Source organism: Zonotrichia albicollis, chromosome 18, assembly GCF_047830755.1.
Source record: "Zonotrichia albicollis isolate bZonAlb1 chromosome 18, bZonAlb1.hap1, whole genome shotgun sequence".
Taxonomy (NCBI): domain Eukaryota; kingdom Metazoa; phylum Chordata; class Aves; order Passeriformes; family Passerellidae; genus Zonotrichia; species Zonotrichia albicollis.
In genome coordinates, this window is record NC_133836.1 from 11,925,343 (window position 1) to 11,940,369 (window position 15,027).

The window sequence follows — 15,027 nt, forward strand, 5'->3', positions numbered from 1 at the left end:
GGTAAAACAACTGGAGAGCAAGCAGGCACAGCAGGAGAACCCACACTGCTTCACTGCTATGACACAACCTTGCTCCTATCTTCACAAGATTCAACTGCCAGTCCCAAATCCCATTTCTGCAAGATTCTCAGCTTTCAATCCATTTACTGCTAATGCTGGTGTATGTTGATTTTGCTTTGCAAAACAATAAGCCAGAGCTGGAGGCATTCATGAAGGAAAAGCAACCCTTGGAGAGAAGCTGCAGGCCACAGGTACATAGCAGCTCCAAGCCTTCTGCCAGGACAGCTAAAAATACCATGGCATGTGTCAAATTCAGACTTACGGCTTGCAATGGCACCAGCTGGCTTCAGGACAGTCAAATTAGATATCAGACATTTCAGCCTGCATTAACATCAATATACACTTAACAATACCTGCTGTTACCTCTGGTATAGAACACTGAAGGGAACCAACATAGGCAAGAAAAGGACAAGGCACAGGGAAAAGTCCTTTCAGCAATATCTCACACTGTGAGTTGGAAGGGACCCACAAAGATCATAAAGTCCAATTCCTGAGCCCAGGAATCTTTATTAGACACTGTTTTAAAAATATATATAATATTTATTTAATATTTACTTAAAAGTTGGAGTCAGTGCACCTAGAGCAGCTCTTCAAACCCATTTCTGCTTTAAGCACTGCACAGGTGTTGATGCATCTGCAGACACAGAACCATTGTCCCAGGGCAGGAATGAGGGCCAGCCCTCACCACTGGAGCACAGCAGTTCCATCAGGCCACGCTCAGGCTGGTGGTAATTTCCACATGCCAGCAGCATATGATGCAAAGTCCTCTTCATGATAACATGTACCTCAAAATTTATCTTTTTTTCTTTTTTTTAAACCAGCAACTGAACTCTGTTCACAGTGTCCTTGAAAGAGGAATAAGGCAACAGCTGACATGAGATATGATAAGGTTGAGGAACTGAGGGGCCATGACTCAGAGCTGGGAGCAGCCATGGCCTGTCCCACGCAGCAGCTTCAGTGCCACCTCAGCTTCCACGCCTCAGGCTCGCCTCTGTGCTCGCTCATTCTGTTCAAAATTAAAGTTGACAAGGTGACTGAAGATGCCCCTGTCCCAGAGTCACACAGAAGGGACTTCAGGTAGGAACAGGATAATTTAATAAATTTATTATTAAACCTTTCTGTCCCAGTTCTCAAATATTCCTAGTCTACAACTCAAAATCACCATTTTTCAGGGCCAGGTATTTATGAGTTCTCAGATTAGGGAGCAGAACCCTTTGCCCAAATCATGCAGCACAAAGTCTATTAAGGATCCCTAGTCCACCCATCTGGCAAGGCAAATGCTACCCTGCTTTTGTGTCAAGGTTCTCAGCTTCACACTGGTGTACAAAAAAGGGCCTGCAGACAGCTGTACATTACAACCTTGAACTTTGTAATGACAAAAGGTTTAATCTCTGCACTTTGCTTGCAGTCCTCTGGGTAGCTGAATCACAGAATAATGAGGCTGGAAGAGACCTCTAAGAACAAAAATCCCAACTACAAAATCCCAGCTGTCAAAGTCCCAGCTACAGAGGTAAAGAGAAGGGCAGAATAGAAAAAACCCACCAAAAATCAGATTTGTTTTGGTTGAAAAAGGCCTTTAACACCATTGAATCCATCCATTTACCTGGCACTGCCAAGCCTACCACTAAATCCTATCCCCAAGTGCCACATCTACACATCCTTTAAACTCCTCCAGGAATGCTGCCTAACTTTGACAAAAAACCTTTCTCCCCTGCCCAGCCTTTCAGAGCATTCCATAACAATGCACCCACCAGTGCTGCCTTCACCAATGCTGAACTGGTGCTATCTCAGATGGAGGAAAGGATCCTGGACTCCAACACTTGCGCTAAGCATCAATTGCAATAACAAAATCAAACTGCAACTTGCATAGTTTATTTTCTTCCCCATTTCAGTTACCTTGACTGTCTTCTCCAGCTTAGACAGAGCTCCCTCATATTGCTGCACCAGTGACTTCAGGGAGTTGCCCTTCACTGGGTGTTTCTGGATGTCCTGGATGCCAGCATCCCTCAGCATCCGCAGGAAGCGCCGCTCCTGCACAGACAGACACTGGAGATGAGATGGGACACCCCCTGCCCAGCAGCTACAAAATCAGCACATTTGGGAACATCTGCTTACTCAGGAAATAACTGAAGCTTCCAAGCACAAAGCTCAGCTGACTGGAAAAGGTGGGAAGTAGTAGGAACTTTGTGATCTTTATGCCCCTGGGTGCATCCTTATCAAATGAATCCCACACTGTGGTGGTGTTTGCAGGGGTTCCAGGATGAGGGAAGAAGTGAGAATCTTGGCTCCATGTTTCAGAAGGCTGATTTATTATTTTATGATATATATTATATTAAAAGAAAATGATATATTAAAACTATACTAAAAGAATAAAAGCAAGGATCCATCAGAAGGCTAGCAAGGAAAGAAAAAAATGGAATGATAATAAAATCTTGTGACTGACCAGAGAGTCTGAGACAGCTGGACTGTGATTGGCCATTAATTAAAAACAACATGAGACCAATCAAAGATGCATCTGTTGCATTCCACAGCAGCAGATAATCATTGTTTACATTTTGTTCCTGAGGCCTCTCAGCTTCTCAGGAGAAAAAATCCTAATGAAAGAATTTTTCATAAAATATGTCTGTGACACCACACCAAAGACATACCTGAATTCTAAGGACCAAGCTGAAAGCAACACCTGTTTCTCCTGCACGAGCTGTTCTTCCAACCCTGAAAACAGAGAAAGCAGCTTCAAGTCAGTTTAGCCCCATAGTCAGTGCCATTATCAACTTTGAGATTTTGATGCTGAAATTCTCCAGTTTTAAGAAACTCTGATTCCAAGCAATGCTAGGCTTAATTTTTGCCAGAAAGCTACTTGCATTTTAAAGTAAAAAGAAAAGCTAAAAGTCCTTTTACGTGCATGTCACCTTTGCTAAATATTTCAAAATCAACCAAGCTCAGACATGTTCCTCTTGTTCCTGCTCTCTCACCGGTGAATGTAGGTCCTGATGAACTGGGGTGCATCATAGTTTATCACATAATTCACTCCTTTCACATCAATCCCTCGGGCTGTGGCATCTGTGCTGATCAACCTGTTTGTAAATGTATGTACAGTCATTTTCAGGTACCATCTCAGGCACTGCACACCCAAATAAAACACCAGGGAACACAGCACAACTCTTGCTGATCTCTGGGCTGGCAGCAGCACTGCAAGTCACCCCTTGTGAGCTGCCCACAGAGCTCTGAGCATGAAAAGCTACTGGGTGTTTCCAGGTTCTCCAAGCATGCCAGACACCTCCCAGCTCCTACAAATCTCTGAGGAATCTGAACATTCCACACAAGCACAGAACACACAAATAGTGAGGTGAGAAATTCCAGCAGTCAAGAAGGAATTCATACACCAGGTTTGGATAAAAATAACACCCAGAACATAAGTTTTCACCTTTTCCTCAGGGACATTGCACAGATACAATCTCATATAGCTACCAAAACCACAATGCAAATCACACACACGGGTAGAAGGAGACCTGTATGCCAGTCTGAGCAGGGATTGCTTTGGTAGGAAGCTGTAACACTAAATACAGTTTCAGCACCAACATCCATTTCCACCCTACTAGCACAAAAATTAAACTCCGGATTTGCACACCTGTGTGTTTTGGCAACTCTATGAACACACATTTGCATTAATTGCTTGTTATAAAACAGTAAAACTCAGACTGGAACTAGATTAGAACAGGCTGAGTTACATGAAGGATAAACAATTCAAAGTTACAAATCCAAGTCTCACATCCCTCCTGCAACAAACTCCTGCATGTTTTAGAAGAACCCAAGTAACTGTGTCCCAACTGTCCCACCCTGCACCCAACTGTGTCCCTTGCTCTGTTTAGCTTTTTACACTGCAAACAGCCTGTACTGGAAAATAAACAGGAAAACTAGTTAAGATGCTCACAGTTGTATTTTTCCTTGCTCAAACTCCTTCATGGTTCTCTTTCTCTCATTTGGAGTTAACCGAGAAGAAAACTCTGCCACCGTGACTCCACCAAAGGCCTGAACCAGCAGGAACAACCTGCAGGTAAATGAGAGAGAAACTGTCACTTCTTTATCTCTCAGAGATCCCCTGACAATCCCCAGCAGTGATCTCACTCATGTTTACCTGTGAGAGGCTTCCCTGGAGTTGGTGAAGCACAACACACGGGTGAATTTCATTTTCAGCATGAAATATAAGAGGATCAAAGGCTTGGAGTTCAGGTCACAAGGCACGTAACATTGCTGTCAACAGGGAAGGAGTTCAGAGACAAAAATCATTTCTTGCCAAGACTCCCCTGAAACCCCACTGCCTGTCCATGACCTACACAGGCCTGGATGTTTCCTAGCTGACTAACAGCAGCAAAACCAGAGCCCATCATGCAATCCCTTTTAGAACAAACAGGCTGGGAGACACAACCCGAGTGGAGACAGGAGAGCTGAGCTGTTCTCATGCCCTTACACCTCCACAGCAAGGAACAGCATGCACTGCCCTGCTGCCTACAGCCTGGCCTGTGCACACGTCTTGAAATGAATGTTACACATATGGACAACTGATAGGGGCTACTACATCATCATGACTTCCTAGTTCCACTCCCCATTGCTGCTAAATTTAATTCCACACAAAGACAGATTAATTTAAAAAATAATCAAGTCTTAACCAAATGAACATTAAGTAATGAGAAAACAAATGTGCAAAGGCACAACTCTCTGGGTCATATATACTCCCAAAGCCACTTTTGCAAGGAAACACAGGGAAGACACACTTGTTTTAGGGTAAAACCACAATTAGTCCAGAATTAAATCTTCAAGCATAACTTATTAAAAACAATTCACATCATACCGACAGCCCCTCTGGGAGTGTGTATTTATTATTGGTATTTTGTTCAGTTTCTGTTCCATCTCTGCTTTTCTCGGAATACACAGATGTGAAGAGACGAGGCTGGAATAAATCCAGCTGCTGCAGTTTCTCTGGGTCCTGGGTCAGTGTGGCTGAAAACAGCAGTTTCTGTAAGGGTATCTGAGGAGAGCAGGAACTGAAAGAAACAGCACACCGAAAGTGGGCTTTGAGGATGGGGCAAAGGAGATTCACCCCAAGTGCCTTCACATGATGTAAGGGAAGCAGTCAATGCTCTTTGGTGCTCTTTTCCTGCCCTGGGCCTTTCCTCTGGGTTCTTTTCCATCCTTGTTTTATGGTGGAGTTCACAGACAGAACTGATGAACATTCTCAGTCAAGTGCACAACCCCAATCCATTACTCCTACACAAATACCTGCACCCTGGTTACCCCTGTCCTCATTCTAGTCACGCCCTTCCTTGGCCATGCCCCTCAGTTTCTGACACATCTCTGCCACTGCTGTACAAAAACAGCAGCTGCAGATAGTTAGTAGCAAGAGTTTTCCTCCAAATCCGTGACTCTGCTGTGCCAGAAGGCATTGCTACAGTTACTGTGCAAATGAATCACAGATTTGCAATGTTTGTGCTTTCTTTTGATGCTCCTTTAGTCCACATAAGGAAAGCCTGGAGAACACAATGCTTAGTCTGAAGGACATCTCTGGCATTATTTTGGCAGACATTTCCCAGAGGAATGAAGCTTTGAGGCTCTGTGTGGCAGGGCAGTGACATCCAGGTGCTATCAGTTCAAAGAAATGCACTCTGCAACTTACCTGGCTGCTGTTAAAGGCCCTGGCTTGGTCCTCTGAAAAAGCTTGTTGGAGCCAGAGTGATTTTCTCCTTGGAATGCAGCTCTGACAATTTGGTTCAGACAGTTCTGGTGCATGTCATCAATCATACGGTCAGCTTCATCCACGATCTGAGTTCACAAGGATGAAAATCACCACTTATTAAGTACTGGCATGTTTTATTTTCCTCTGTATCTGTAACCAGTGAGCCAGAAGTAAGATAATGGAAGCTTCTAGTCAAAAGAATTGCTTTCCTTGCCCATCCTTACTCCAAGATTGCAAGAGCCTCAGAGAGAAGGGGAAGTGGGTGGATGCTTGGGTGTCACGAGTTGGAATCAAACATCTCATCTTGTGACTGCCCTCTCCTCAATCTGGAGTGCAGACAGGCCCACACAACAGCTCCAACAGGGAGGAATTTCTGTTGCACACAAGAAGCAAGCAGGAATTACTGCTGCAGCAGACACTGCTCTCAGATGGGAGAGCTCTGGTGACTCACCAGGAAGCGAAGCTGTGCCAGGCTGAAGCCTGGGGTCTGGTTGATGTGATCCGTGAGCCTCCCTGGCGTGGCCACCACAATGTCAGCCAGGCTGCAGTAGCCTGTCACTCTGAAAGGACAAGCAGCCCATCAGTAAGTCTCTCTCTTCACAATAAAACCTGTAGCAGAGACCTTAAGGTTTTACTACCCCTCAATTAACTGAGGAATAACAAAATTCATAAATGGAGTTGACACTGGAGAGCATGCAGGGGCAGTAGTGGACACCAAACACCAGTCTCCACTGTGCTGCCTTATTTTAAACAGAAAGTGTCACTCTTCATTGCTCTTCAAAAGAGTTTAATTGCAGAAAAACCCCACACTGTCATGTGTACCCATGGGCATAAGGTAAACATTCGCATTCTGAGCATTTGCTGGTGAAGAACCCCAAAAATCCAGTGAAACATTACAAGCACAAAACAGGGTGAGTAACAAAGCACTGTGACAAAGACAGAACCACCAGAGTCCAGCATAATAACCCCATCATCCAAAACCATGAGAGCCAAAGCCATGATAGTCCAGCATATAAACCCATTATCCAATGCCATGATAGTCCAGGCCAATAAACCCATTATCCAAAACCATGATAGTCCAGCATATAAACCCATTCTCCAAAACCATGATAAAAGCCTGATGCTGTGCTGCAATAGTCCATATCTTGACCCCACCTTAATGACATTAATTAGCATGCAATCTCTATAAACCTTGTCAAAATACCTTTTCACCTACTTTTTCTGGACAAGCATCTCCTGCTCCTTTGCAAAAGATTTCTGGCCAGTAATCAAAACGACCTTCAGCCCTGTCCCGTCAGTGTAAACGTTGAACACTTTACTCACCTGCAAAGAGGTCAAGAGGCTTTGTCAGCTGCAGGGAGTACTTTCCATCACATGAACAGCATCAAACCCTCTGGCAGGTCTTATCCTGCTCCACAGGACAGCCAAAGCACTGGCTGCACAGCCTGCCCCTCAGCCCAGCTATGGTGAGGAGTCACATACCTGCTGTGCCAGCTCTTTGGTGGGCAGAACAACCAGAGCTCGCACGTGGCAAACCACTCGATCCAACAGAACCTGCCAAAACAGAGACCAGTGAGTCCCTGACAGCACAGGGCACAACAGGGTTCTTGGGCTTAACTAGTGAGGGAAGATGGTAAAAAACATAAAACATTCTCCCAGTTTTATGTTTCCATTTTTCTCCCTACACCCTCCCAACTCCTCATGCTGTGCCTGCTGTCTGAGAAAAAGAGTGGGAAGCTGACAAGAAGCTCCCTCAGACAGCTCTGAGCTGCCAATCTGCTGCCTTATACCCACAAATCCCTTGGCTTTTCCACTTGCTTTGAAGTTCAGGTTTTGCCTGAACAAAAGTGTCACAGACATGTTTTATGAAAAATCTTTTCTTTAAGATTTTTTCTCCTGAGAAGCTGAGGGGCCTCAGGAACAAAATGTAAACAATGATTATCTGCTGCTGTAGAATGCAGCAGGAGGATCTGTGATTAGTCTTGTGTAGTTGTTTCTAATTAATGGCCAATCACAGTCCAGCTGTCTGGACTGTCTCAGTCACAAGCTTTTGTTACAATTCTTTTTTCTATTCTTAGCTACTCTTCTGATGAAATCCTTTCTTCTATTCTTTTAGTATAGTTTATATATATAAGTAAAAAATTGTATAAATTATTATTAGCATTATTAATGTATTATTATATTATTTAGATATAATATATAAATATATAACATACAATATATTTTAGCATATGATATATGATATAATTCATATTTTCTGAAACATAGAGTCAACATCCTCGTCTCTTCCCTCATGCTAACACCCCTGTGAACACCACCCCACAAAAGCAATGCCAGCACTTTTCCAGAGCTGCTTCCCAGAGGATGGGCTCACCTGCACGATGGGGATGACAAAGGCCAGGGTTTTGCCACTGCCCGTGGGGGCTGACACACAGATGTCCTTGGGGCGGAAGCCGCCCCGGCCCAGCAGGAACCCATGGGCTGCACTCTGCAGGATGGCAGGGATCACCTCTGCCTGCACTGAGCAAAACCACAAACACACACTCACTGTATGCTTCACCAACCCACCAAGAGCTGGAAATGTTACAGAAAAGCAGAGCTGAAAACGTTATATAAAAGCATTTCCTATTCACGGTCGTAATACTCCCTCCAATCACACTACTCTACATAACCTCACCCTCACTAAACCCTACACTCCTAACTATCCTGACTATCATCTCAGCAGCCCTGGGAGGATGAACAGGACTCAACCAAACACAAATTCAAAAAATCCTAGCCTTTTCTTCCATCTCTCAGCTCAATCATTATCATTTACAGCAATCATTATCATTTACAACCCTAAACTCGCCCTCCTCAAATTCTACCTTTACACTATAATAACTGAGATACATATATATATATATACATATATACATATATATATATATATTGCAGTTATATATATATAATATTGCAGTTTCATATATATACATATATGTATATATATGTACAGGTATATGTGTATATATGTATATATACTGTGTGCTGGCTTCCCTGATAGGCCTCAGACACAGCCTAAGTCCCCTGGACTAAGGTCACCCCCTGTCCTTGCATCCAGCTGTCCTTTCTTCTTTTTTAACAACTGGCATTTATTGTACTTGTTTGCAAAACTGGCAAAATAACAGAAAGCAAACAGATTTCTCTTTTTGTTTGGATATTTTTGTAGTGCTTTAATAAGCTGAATGTGTTCCCAGAAAGCTCTGATCAGTGGAAAGGAAGGAGCTAAACCACAAGCTTCCACAAGGAGGAAAACTGTCACAGACATGTTTTATGAAAAAAACTCTCCTTACCATTTTTCCTCCTGAGAAGCTGAGAGGCCTCAGGAACAAAATGTAAACCTTGATTATCTGCTGCTGTGGAATGTAACAGGTGCATCTGTGATTGGTCTCATGTGGTTGTTTCTAATTAATGACCAATCACAGTCAGCTGGCTCAGACTCTCTGTCCAAGACAGAAGCTTTTGTTATGATTCCTTTTCTATTCTTAGCTAGCTTTCTGATGAAATCTTTTCTTCTATTCTTTTAGTACAGTTTTAATATAATATATATCATAAAATAATAAATCAGCCTTCTGAAACATGGAGTCAGATCCTCATCTCTTCCCTCTTCCTGGGACCCTGTGAACACCACCACAGAAAAGTGTGAGGACACAAGTTAAGACTTCTTTCTCTGGGCAGCTCTGAGCCTTCACTCCAAGCTGTATTTATGAGCAGGTAACAGACTTCTGCTCAGCCCAGACAAAGCTTTGGGAAAGAAGGGTTAAATCTCCCACAATCACTTCCATTTTGTCCTGTTTTACTTCAGTGCCTACACAAAACACACAGAACCAGCCTGCAGGAACTCTTTAAGTCCCTTTAGAAAGAAACAGAAGCACTGGAAAGGCACCTGGGAAAAAGGAGTCTATTCCATTCATCTGCAGCTTTTTCAGCAGCCTGGGGTGGATTCCTGGCACGTCCCCGACTGGACACAGATTGTCCCTGATGCGCTTCTGCACCCGCCGGGGCTCAGCAAGCCACTGAGGCAGGAAGGGCTGCACCTGAGGGGAAGGAGAATACAGCATACCACATGTAAAATAAACTTGTAAAAAGCATTCTTTTCCTATCCATCACCAAAATTCAGTCAGGCTGCTTACCTTCTGCACTGGCTTTGCTTCGTAGTCTCCAAGGATCATCATACTGGAGGGGGCACAATCTGCCCCTGAGGCTACTGAGGGCACCTCCTCCTCTGTAGTTTTATTTCCTTCAGCTTTTTCACCGCTCTCTTTCTTCTCTGTTTCATCTCCTTGTGTTTCCTCATCTGTCTTCCTCCCCTTATCAGACTTCTTTTTAAGCTTGTTTCTGTTGTCCTGTTGTTTGATGTCTTCTTCAGAATCTGGAATTTGGGTGACAGCAATACAAAGCCACAGGTCAGACCACAGAAAAGGGATTTGGCAATGTTACAACACGGGACTTAAGCAACAACTTGCAAGCTCTTTTCTCCTAAAGCCAAGTGGAGAGGACAAACATTTCTTTGGTGGTACAGACACAACAAGACTGAGGTGATGTGATGTGCTTCCCTCCTGTCCTTACACTAACTGATTCTCAAAGTTCACAGTACAAGGCCTTCCCTTGAAAAAAAAAGGAGATGAAAACAAAACCAGGTAAACTGGGGAAAGTACTCAAAGAGCAACTCGTGTCCACTTTTCTGTGGAAACTGCCACCCACAATGGACTGAAATCCTACAGCCTCGCTTTATCCTCACCTGCTTCAGTCTCCTCTTGCTGCACTTTCGATTTTCTTCTATTTGCTTTCTTCTTCTTTGTGGGGCTGCTGCCATCTGCTGCCTCCTCAGTGCCAGCCCTTTCTTCCGAAGGGCTGCGGGGCTGTTTTGTCTTTAGCTTCTTCTGTTTATGCGCACTGGGCTGCTCCTCACTGTCCCTTTTCCTCTTCCCCTTTCCTTCTCGGGTCTGCCCCCCGGGGCTCAGCCTAGGCTCCCCCGACTCCTCCTTTCCCTGGGCCGGTTCCTCTCGCTGCTTCTTCTGCTGCCGGGCCCTGGCCTGGTGCTGCAGCCGCTCCAGCAGGACCCGCGCCCGGTTCTCGGCCTCCGCCTCCTCCTGGTGCTCGTCCTCCTCGCCGTACCTGCAACAGCCCACACACAGAAACCCCTTCAGACACCGCCCGCACAGAGCTCCGGACACGCTCCCCCGGCCCGAGCCCGCGGCTGAGGCAGCGCCCCGGGCAGGGGCAGGGTCCGGGTGTAGGAGAGGAGCGGGAGAAGGAGCGGGGATCGAAGCAAGGAGGAGAACAGGAGCAGGAGCGGGGCCATGCTCGCCGTACCTGCGGATGCAGAACAGCGCCATGGCCACGCCGCCCGCGCCGGCGCACACGGATGACGTCATCGCGCCCCGCCAGGGATGCCTGCGCGCGGGGTGAGCTCGCCCCCTGCCGGGCGGGGGTGGAATGGGGGGGCAGCGCCGCGCGTGCGCACAGAGAGGCCCTGAGGGGAGGGCGGGAAAGCGCTGAGGGGAGGGAAGGGGCGGAGGAGGCGGGAGCATCGGGGCGGGACGGGCTGCGGCAGGACACAGCACCGGCGAGGGACCGGCTGGGACAGGGCACAGCACCGGCGAGGGACGGGCTGGGACAGGACACAGCACCGGCGAGGGACCGGCTGGGACAGCACAGCATCTCTGAGAGACACAGTTCATCACCCGTGTGGGACAGAGCACAGCATCTGTGAGGGATGGGCTAGCACAGCAGCTGTGAGGGACACAGCTCAGGACCTGAGGGACAGGTTAGCACAGCACAACACCAGCAAGGAAGGGACTGGAAAATGGCACAGCATCAGTGCAGGACACAGCTCAGCACCTGTGAGGGACAGCACAGCATCCGTGTGGGACAGGGCACAGCACCTGTGAGGGACAGGCTGGCACAGCACAAAACCAGCGAGGAATGGGCTGAAAAGGACACAGCACCTGTGAAGGACTGGCTGGCACAGCATCCATGTGGGACAGAGCACAGTACCAGTGAGGGATAGGCTGGCACAGAACAGCATCTGTGAGGGATAGGTTGGCAGAGCACAGTACCAGCGAGGAATGGGCTGGAAAAGGGCACAGGTTTGGTGCAGGACACAGCTCAGCACCTGTGAGGGACAAGCTGACACAGCACAGCATCCATATGGGACAGAGCACAGCACCAGCAAGGGACAGGCTGGCAGAGCACACTGAAGCTCCCCACAGGCCCCTGCAGAGCTCCCACAGCAGTGAGGGTCATCCCCGCTGCCTGGAGCAGGCAGTGTAGCAATGTGCCTAACAGCATTTCCCCTGTGAGCAAAAACACTCCTTCCGTGCTCCTTTGGCCACCCACAGGTGGCACATCCTCAGAGCAAAGCTGCCCCGAAGCAGCAGGCACAGGGCTGGTCCGAGGACTGCAGAAACAGCAGATGCAAACCAAAAACAAACCCCACAGAAACGAGCAGCCCCGAACACACCTAGAGCAAGGTAAAAACCACTGGAGCACTGTCAGGAACCAGCCCTAGCCACCATAGTGTGAAATACTGTGTCTAAGAAACACAGGCAAACCCAAACCATCCCTTTTGTTTGCTTTAGGATCAGAGAGGAACTGACATGTTAGCAATTGCCCAACTCCATCCCCAGCCTGCCAAAGCCTACACCACACAGCTTACTTCTAAATCTTTATTTGTTTTCTACACAGAGAAAACAGAGGAATGTTGAAGCAGCAATATTTAAACACACTAGCAAGGAGCCATCAATCTGTGAGAGTGCACAAAGTGCAACACAGGGCCATTGGTGCTGTGGTCTGTGCTACAGGGCAGGGTGAGGGGAGGTCCAGGAACAGCCTCTTCAGACACACAGGAGAGCTCTACGCAAAGGTGGAGCCGTTCCAGCCCACGTTGGCAGCGTTCATGTCGAAGTAGTTGATGTAGACCCTGCAGAAGAGGTACAGAAGGAAATAACAACAACCTTATTAACTCATTTATGTAAGTTGGGACAACACAACAAGGGACAGTGTTGAAATTCTATTGTTCTGCTACAAAAAACATCAAGCTTCATCTTTACCAAAAATCTGGTGGCGCCTCCAAACAGTCAATACTTCTCAGTCCTCAAATTTGTACTTTTTCTAAAATACGAATTCTTCTGCAGTCAGGGACTGTCCAGACACCAGACAGATTTTGTTTAGCAGCCTGTCAAGAATTTATGGGGATCAGCCCCTTTTGTTTCTGAGGCAGCAGTCCCTCACAGAGTGGCAGCCTCGGGGGGTTAAGCACGCCCTCAGGCCTGGCTCTGTGTCTCCCCTCAACTCTGGTGGCTCCAGGCTCTTCCCATCCCTCACAGCTGCCCACAGACACTGCTGAACTCTGCAGCCTGCAGGGAGCTGCTCACAGCCTGCTGCCTCCACTCCTGTCTCTCAGCTCCAGGCTGTTACTGCTCCCTGCTCCTGCTTTCAGCCTTGCCTCCCCAGAGGACAACACATCACACCTCAGAGGCAGAAAACACACTGGGCAACTTGTCAGTGCTCTGGTGTTTTTCCCTACTCTCAGAGCAGAAAACAATTGAACAGAGGACTCTCCGGGGAAAGAGGCAGGCACTGAATTCTTATGTGGATGTGAAAACGCTGCAAGCAATCACTTGGTATTTTCCAAAACTTGTTCCTGGCCTTTTATATTTTTAAACAGACTTTCCAAAGCAGTTTCAGAAAGCCAGGTAGATATGGTTGAACCATGTCGCAGCCTCACCTGTCTGCAGATACGTGCAAGTGCTTGGAGATCAGATCACAGAGCATCTTGGTGTAAGTCTTGTTCTGCTGCCCTCCTATCTTGCCGATGCTGTAGAGGCTGCAGAGCGCGCAGGGATCAGTGGAGCCCCCGAAGGACATCATCTGGTCAGGTATGATGTGCACAGCTATGTACTGCGGGAGGGAAACACTCCGTTACAGGCTGGCTGAAGTGACGAAAATCAGCTTTAGGTACCAACTCTAAACAGAGCGGTTGTATTGGGGTCAGGCAGCTCTTCAGTGCTGCCCCCTGCGCACCTCCCAGGCCCAGGGGAGGCTCCGGCGCGGCAGCTCCCACGGAGAGCACGGCCCTGGGGGCTGCGGGGACCCTCGGCCCGGCTCTCAGCTTTGGGAACGCGGTTTGTGTGCACAAAGCCGCCGGCCAGGCAGGCAGGCGGGCATTCCCGCCCGCCACAGCCGCGCCACCGCGCGGGGCGGAGCGAGCTAAGGGCCCAAAACCTGTGCCTGCGTGCCGGGGCTCACATCCCCAAATCACGGACCGATTCGCTCTTATCGGGCTCCTGCAGTCTGGCCCAGGAGGGGCCGTGCCGGATGGCTGAGCCGGCGGGAGCTGCCCGCAGCGCTCGGTCTATCCGAGCCCCTGCCCGGCTGCCTCCGTGCCACTGCGCAGCTCCGCCGCTCGCACCGCCACCGCCAGCACAGGCGCAGCACATCCCCGGCTACGTGAGCGCCGCGCTCCTGCAGGCCCGGCTGCTGCTCCCGCCAGGGGCCGGCCATCGGGAGACTCGGGGCGGAACGGGCACCGGCTCCTTTCCCGGAGCAGCGGGGCCGCCGCCGCGCTGTGCCGCAGCTGGCCCGCCCGGCGCAGGCCCCGCGGGAGCGGAGGTGCCCCAGGGCCGCTCCGCCGCCGCCGCCCCTCCCGCCGGGCCCGCCGCGCACGTGCTCGCCCCGCCGCCCGCCCTCACCTGCGCGGGCTTGCCCGTGGCCTTGGCCAGCTGCTGGGTGAGGTCGCCCAAGAGGTTGTCGGGCACGGCGTCCTTGCAGACATTGGTGTAGATGGAGAACATGGGCATGGTGGCGGCGGTGGGGGCGGCGGGGCCGGCGATGGGAGCTTAACCGAGCGGCGGGACCAGCGCAGTGGAGCGGGGAGGCGTCAGCGGCGCTTTTAGTGCGCGGGGCCGCCCCGGACGTGAAGCGGCCCCGCCCGGCAGGGAGGGGAGGGAGCGGGGCGGGGACACACGGACACACAGACACACACCGGCTCCGCCGTCTGCAGCCCCCGCTGCGGGGTGCTGACCCCTCCCGCGGCCGGAGGTCTCCCCCGCTCCGCCGTTATTCCTTCGCTTTGTTACTGCCGCTGAACATTTTTTGCGGGTTTGTTGCAGGCTCCTTCCTGGAACGCGGTCCGGGCGCTCTGGGCAGCTCATACATAACCTGGTATCAGCGCGTGTGATGCTGCCGCTGTGGCA

At 49.0% G+C, this 15,027-nt stretch overlaps 2 protein-coding genes across 2 annotated transcripts; both read right to left on the minus strand.

The window, feature by feature from the left end:
• Nucleotides 1–537: 537 nt before the first annotated feature.
• On the minus strand, nt 538–11,222 carry DDX51 (DEAD-box helicase 51). The gene is made up of 16 exons (XM_074554168.1): nt 11,144–11,222; nt 10,569–10,945; nt 9,961–10,199; nt 9,714–9,864; nt 8,166–8,311; nt 7,274–7,345; nt 7,008–7,114; nt 6,243–6,351; nt 5,732–5,877; nt 4,910–5,102; nt 4,196–4,311; nt 3,992–4,108; nt 3,033–3,134; nt 2,709–2,772; nt 1,957–2,091; nt 538–1,066 (listed from the first exon to the last, which is right to left on the minus strand). Exons 1-16 carry the CDS (start codon nt 11,203–11,205, stop codon nt 1,040–1,042), a joined length of 2,163 nt encoding a protein of 720 aa, XP_074410269.1. The 5' UTR covers nt 11,206–11,222; the 3' UTR covers nt 538–1,039.
• Nucleotides 11,223–12,484: 1,262 nt separating this feature from the next.
• LOC102068900 (macrophage migration inhibitory factor) lies at nt 12,485–14,755 on the minus strand. The gene is made up of 3 exons (XM_005493336.3): nt 14,524–14,755; nt 13,560–13,732; nt 12,485–12,752 (listed from the first exon to the last, which is right to left on the minus strand). Exons 1-3 carry the CDS (start codon nt 14,629–14,631, stop codon nt 12,686–12,688), a joined length of 348 nt encoding a protein of 115 aa, XP_005493393.1. The 5' UTR covers nt 14,632–14,755; the 3' UTR covers nt 12,485–12,685.
• Nucleotides 14,756–15,027: the final 272 nt, after the last annotated feature.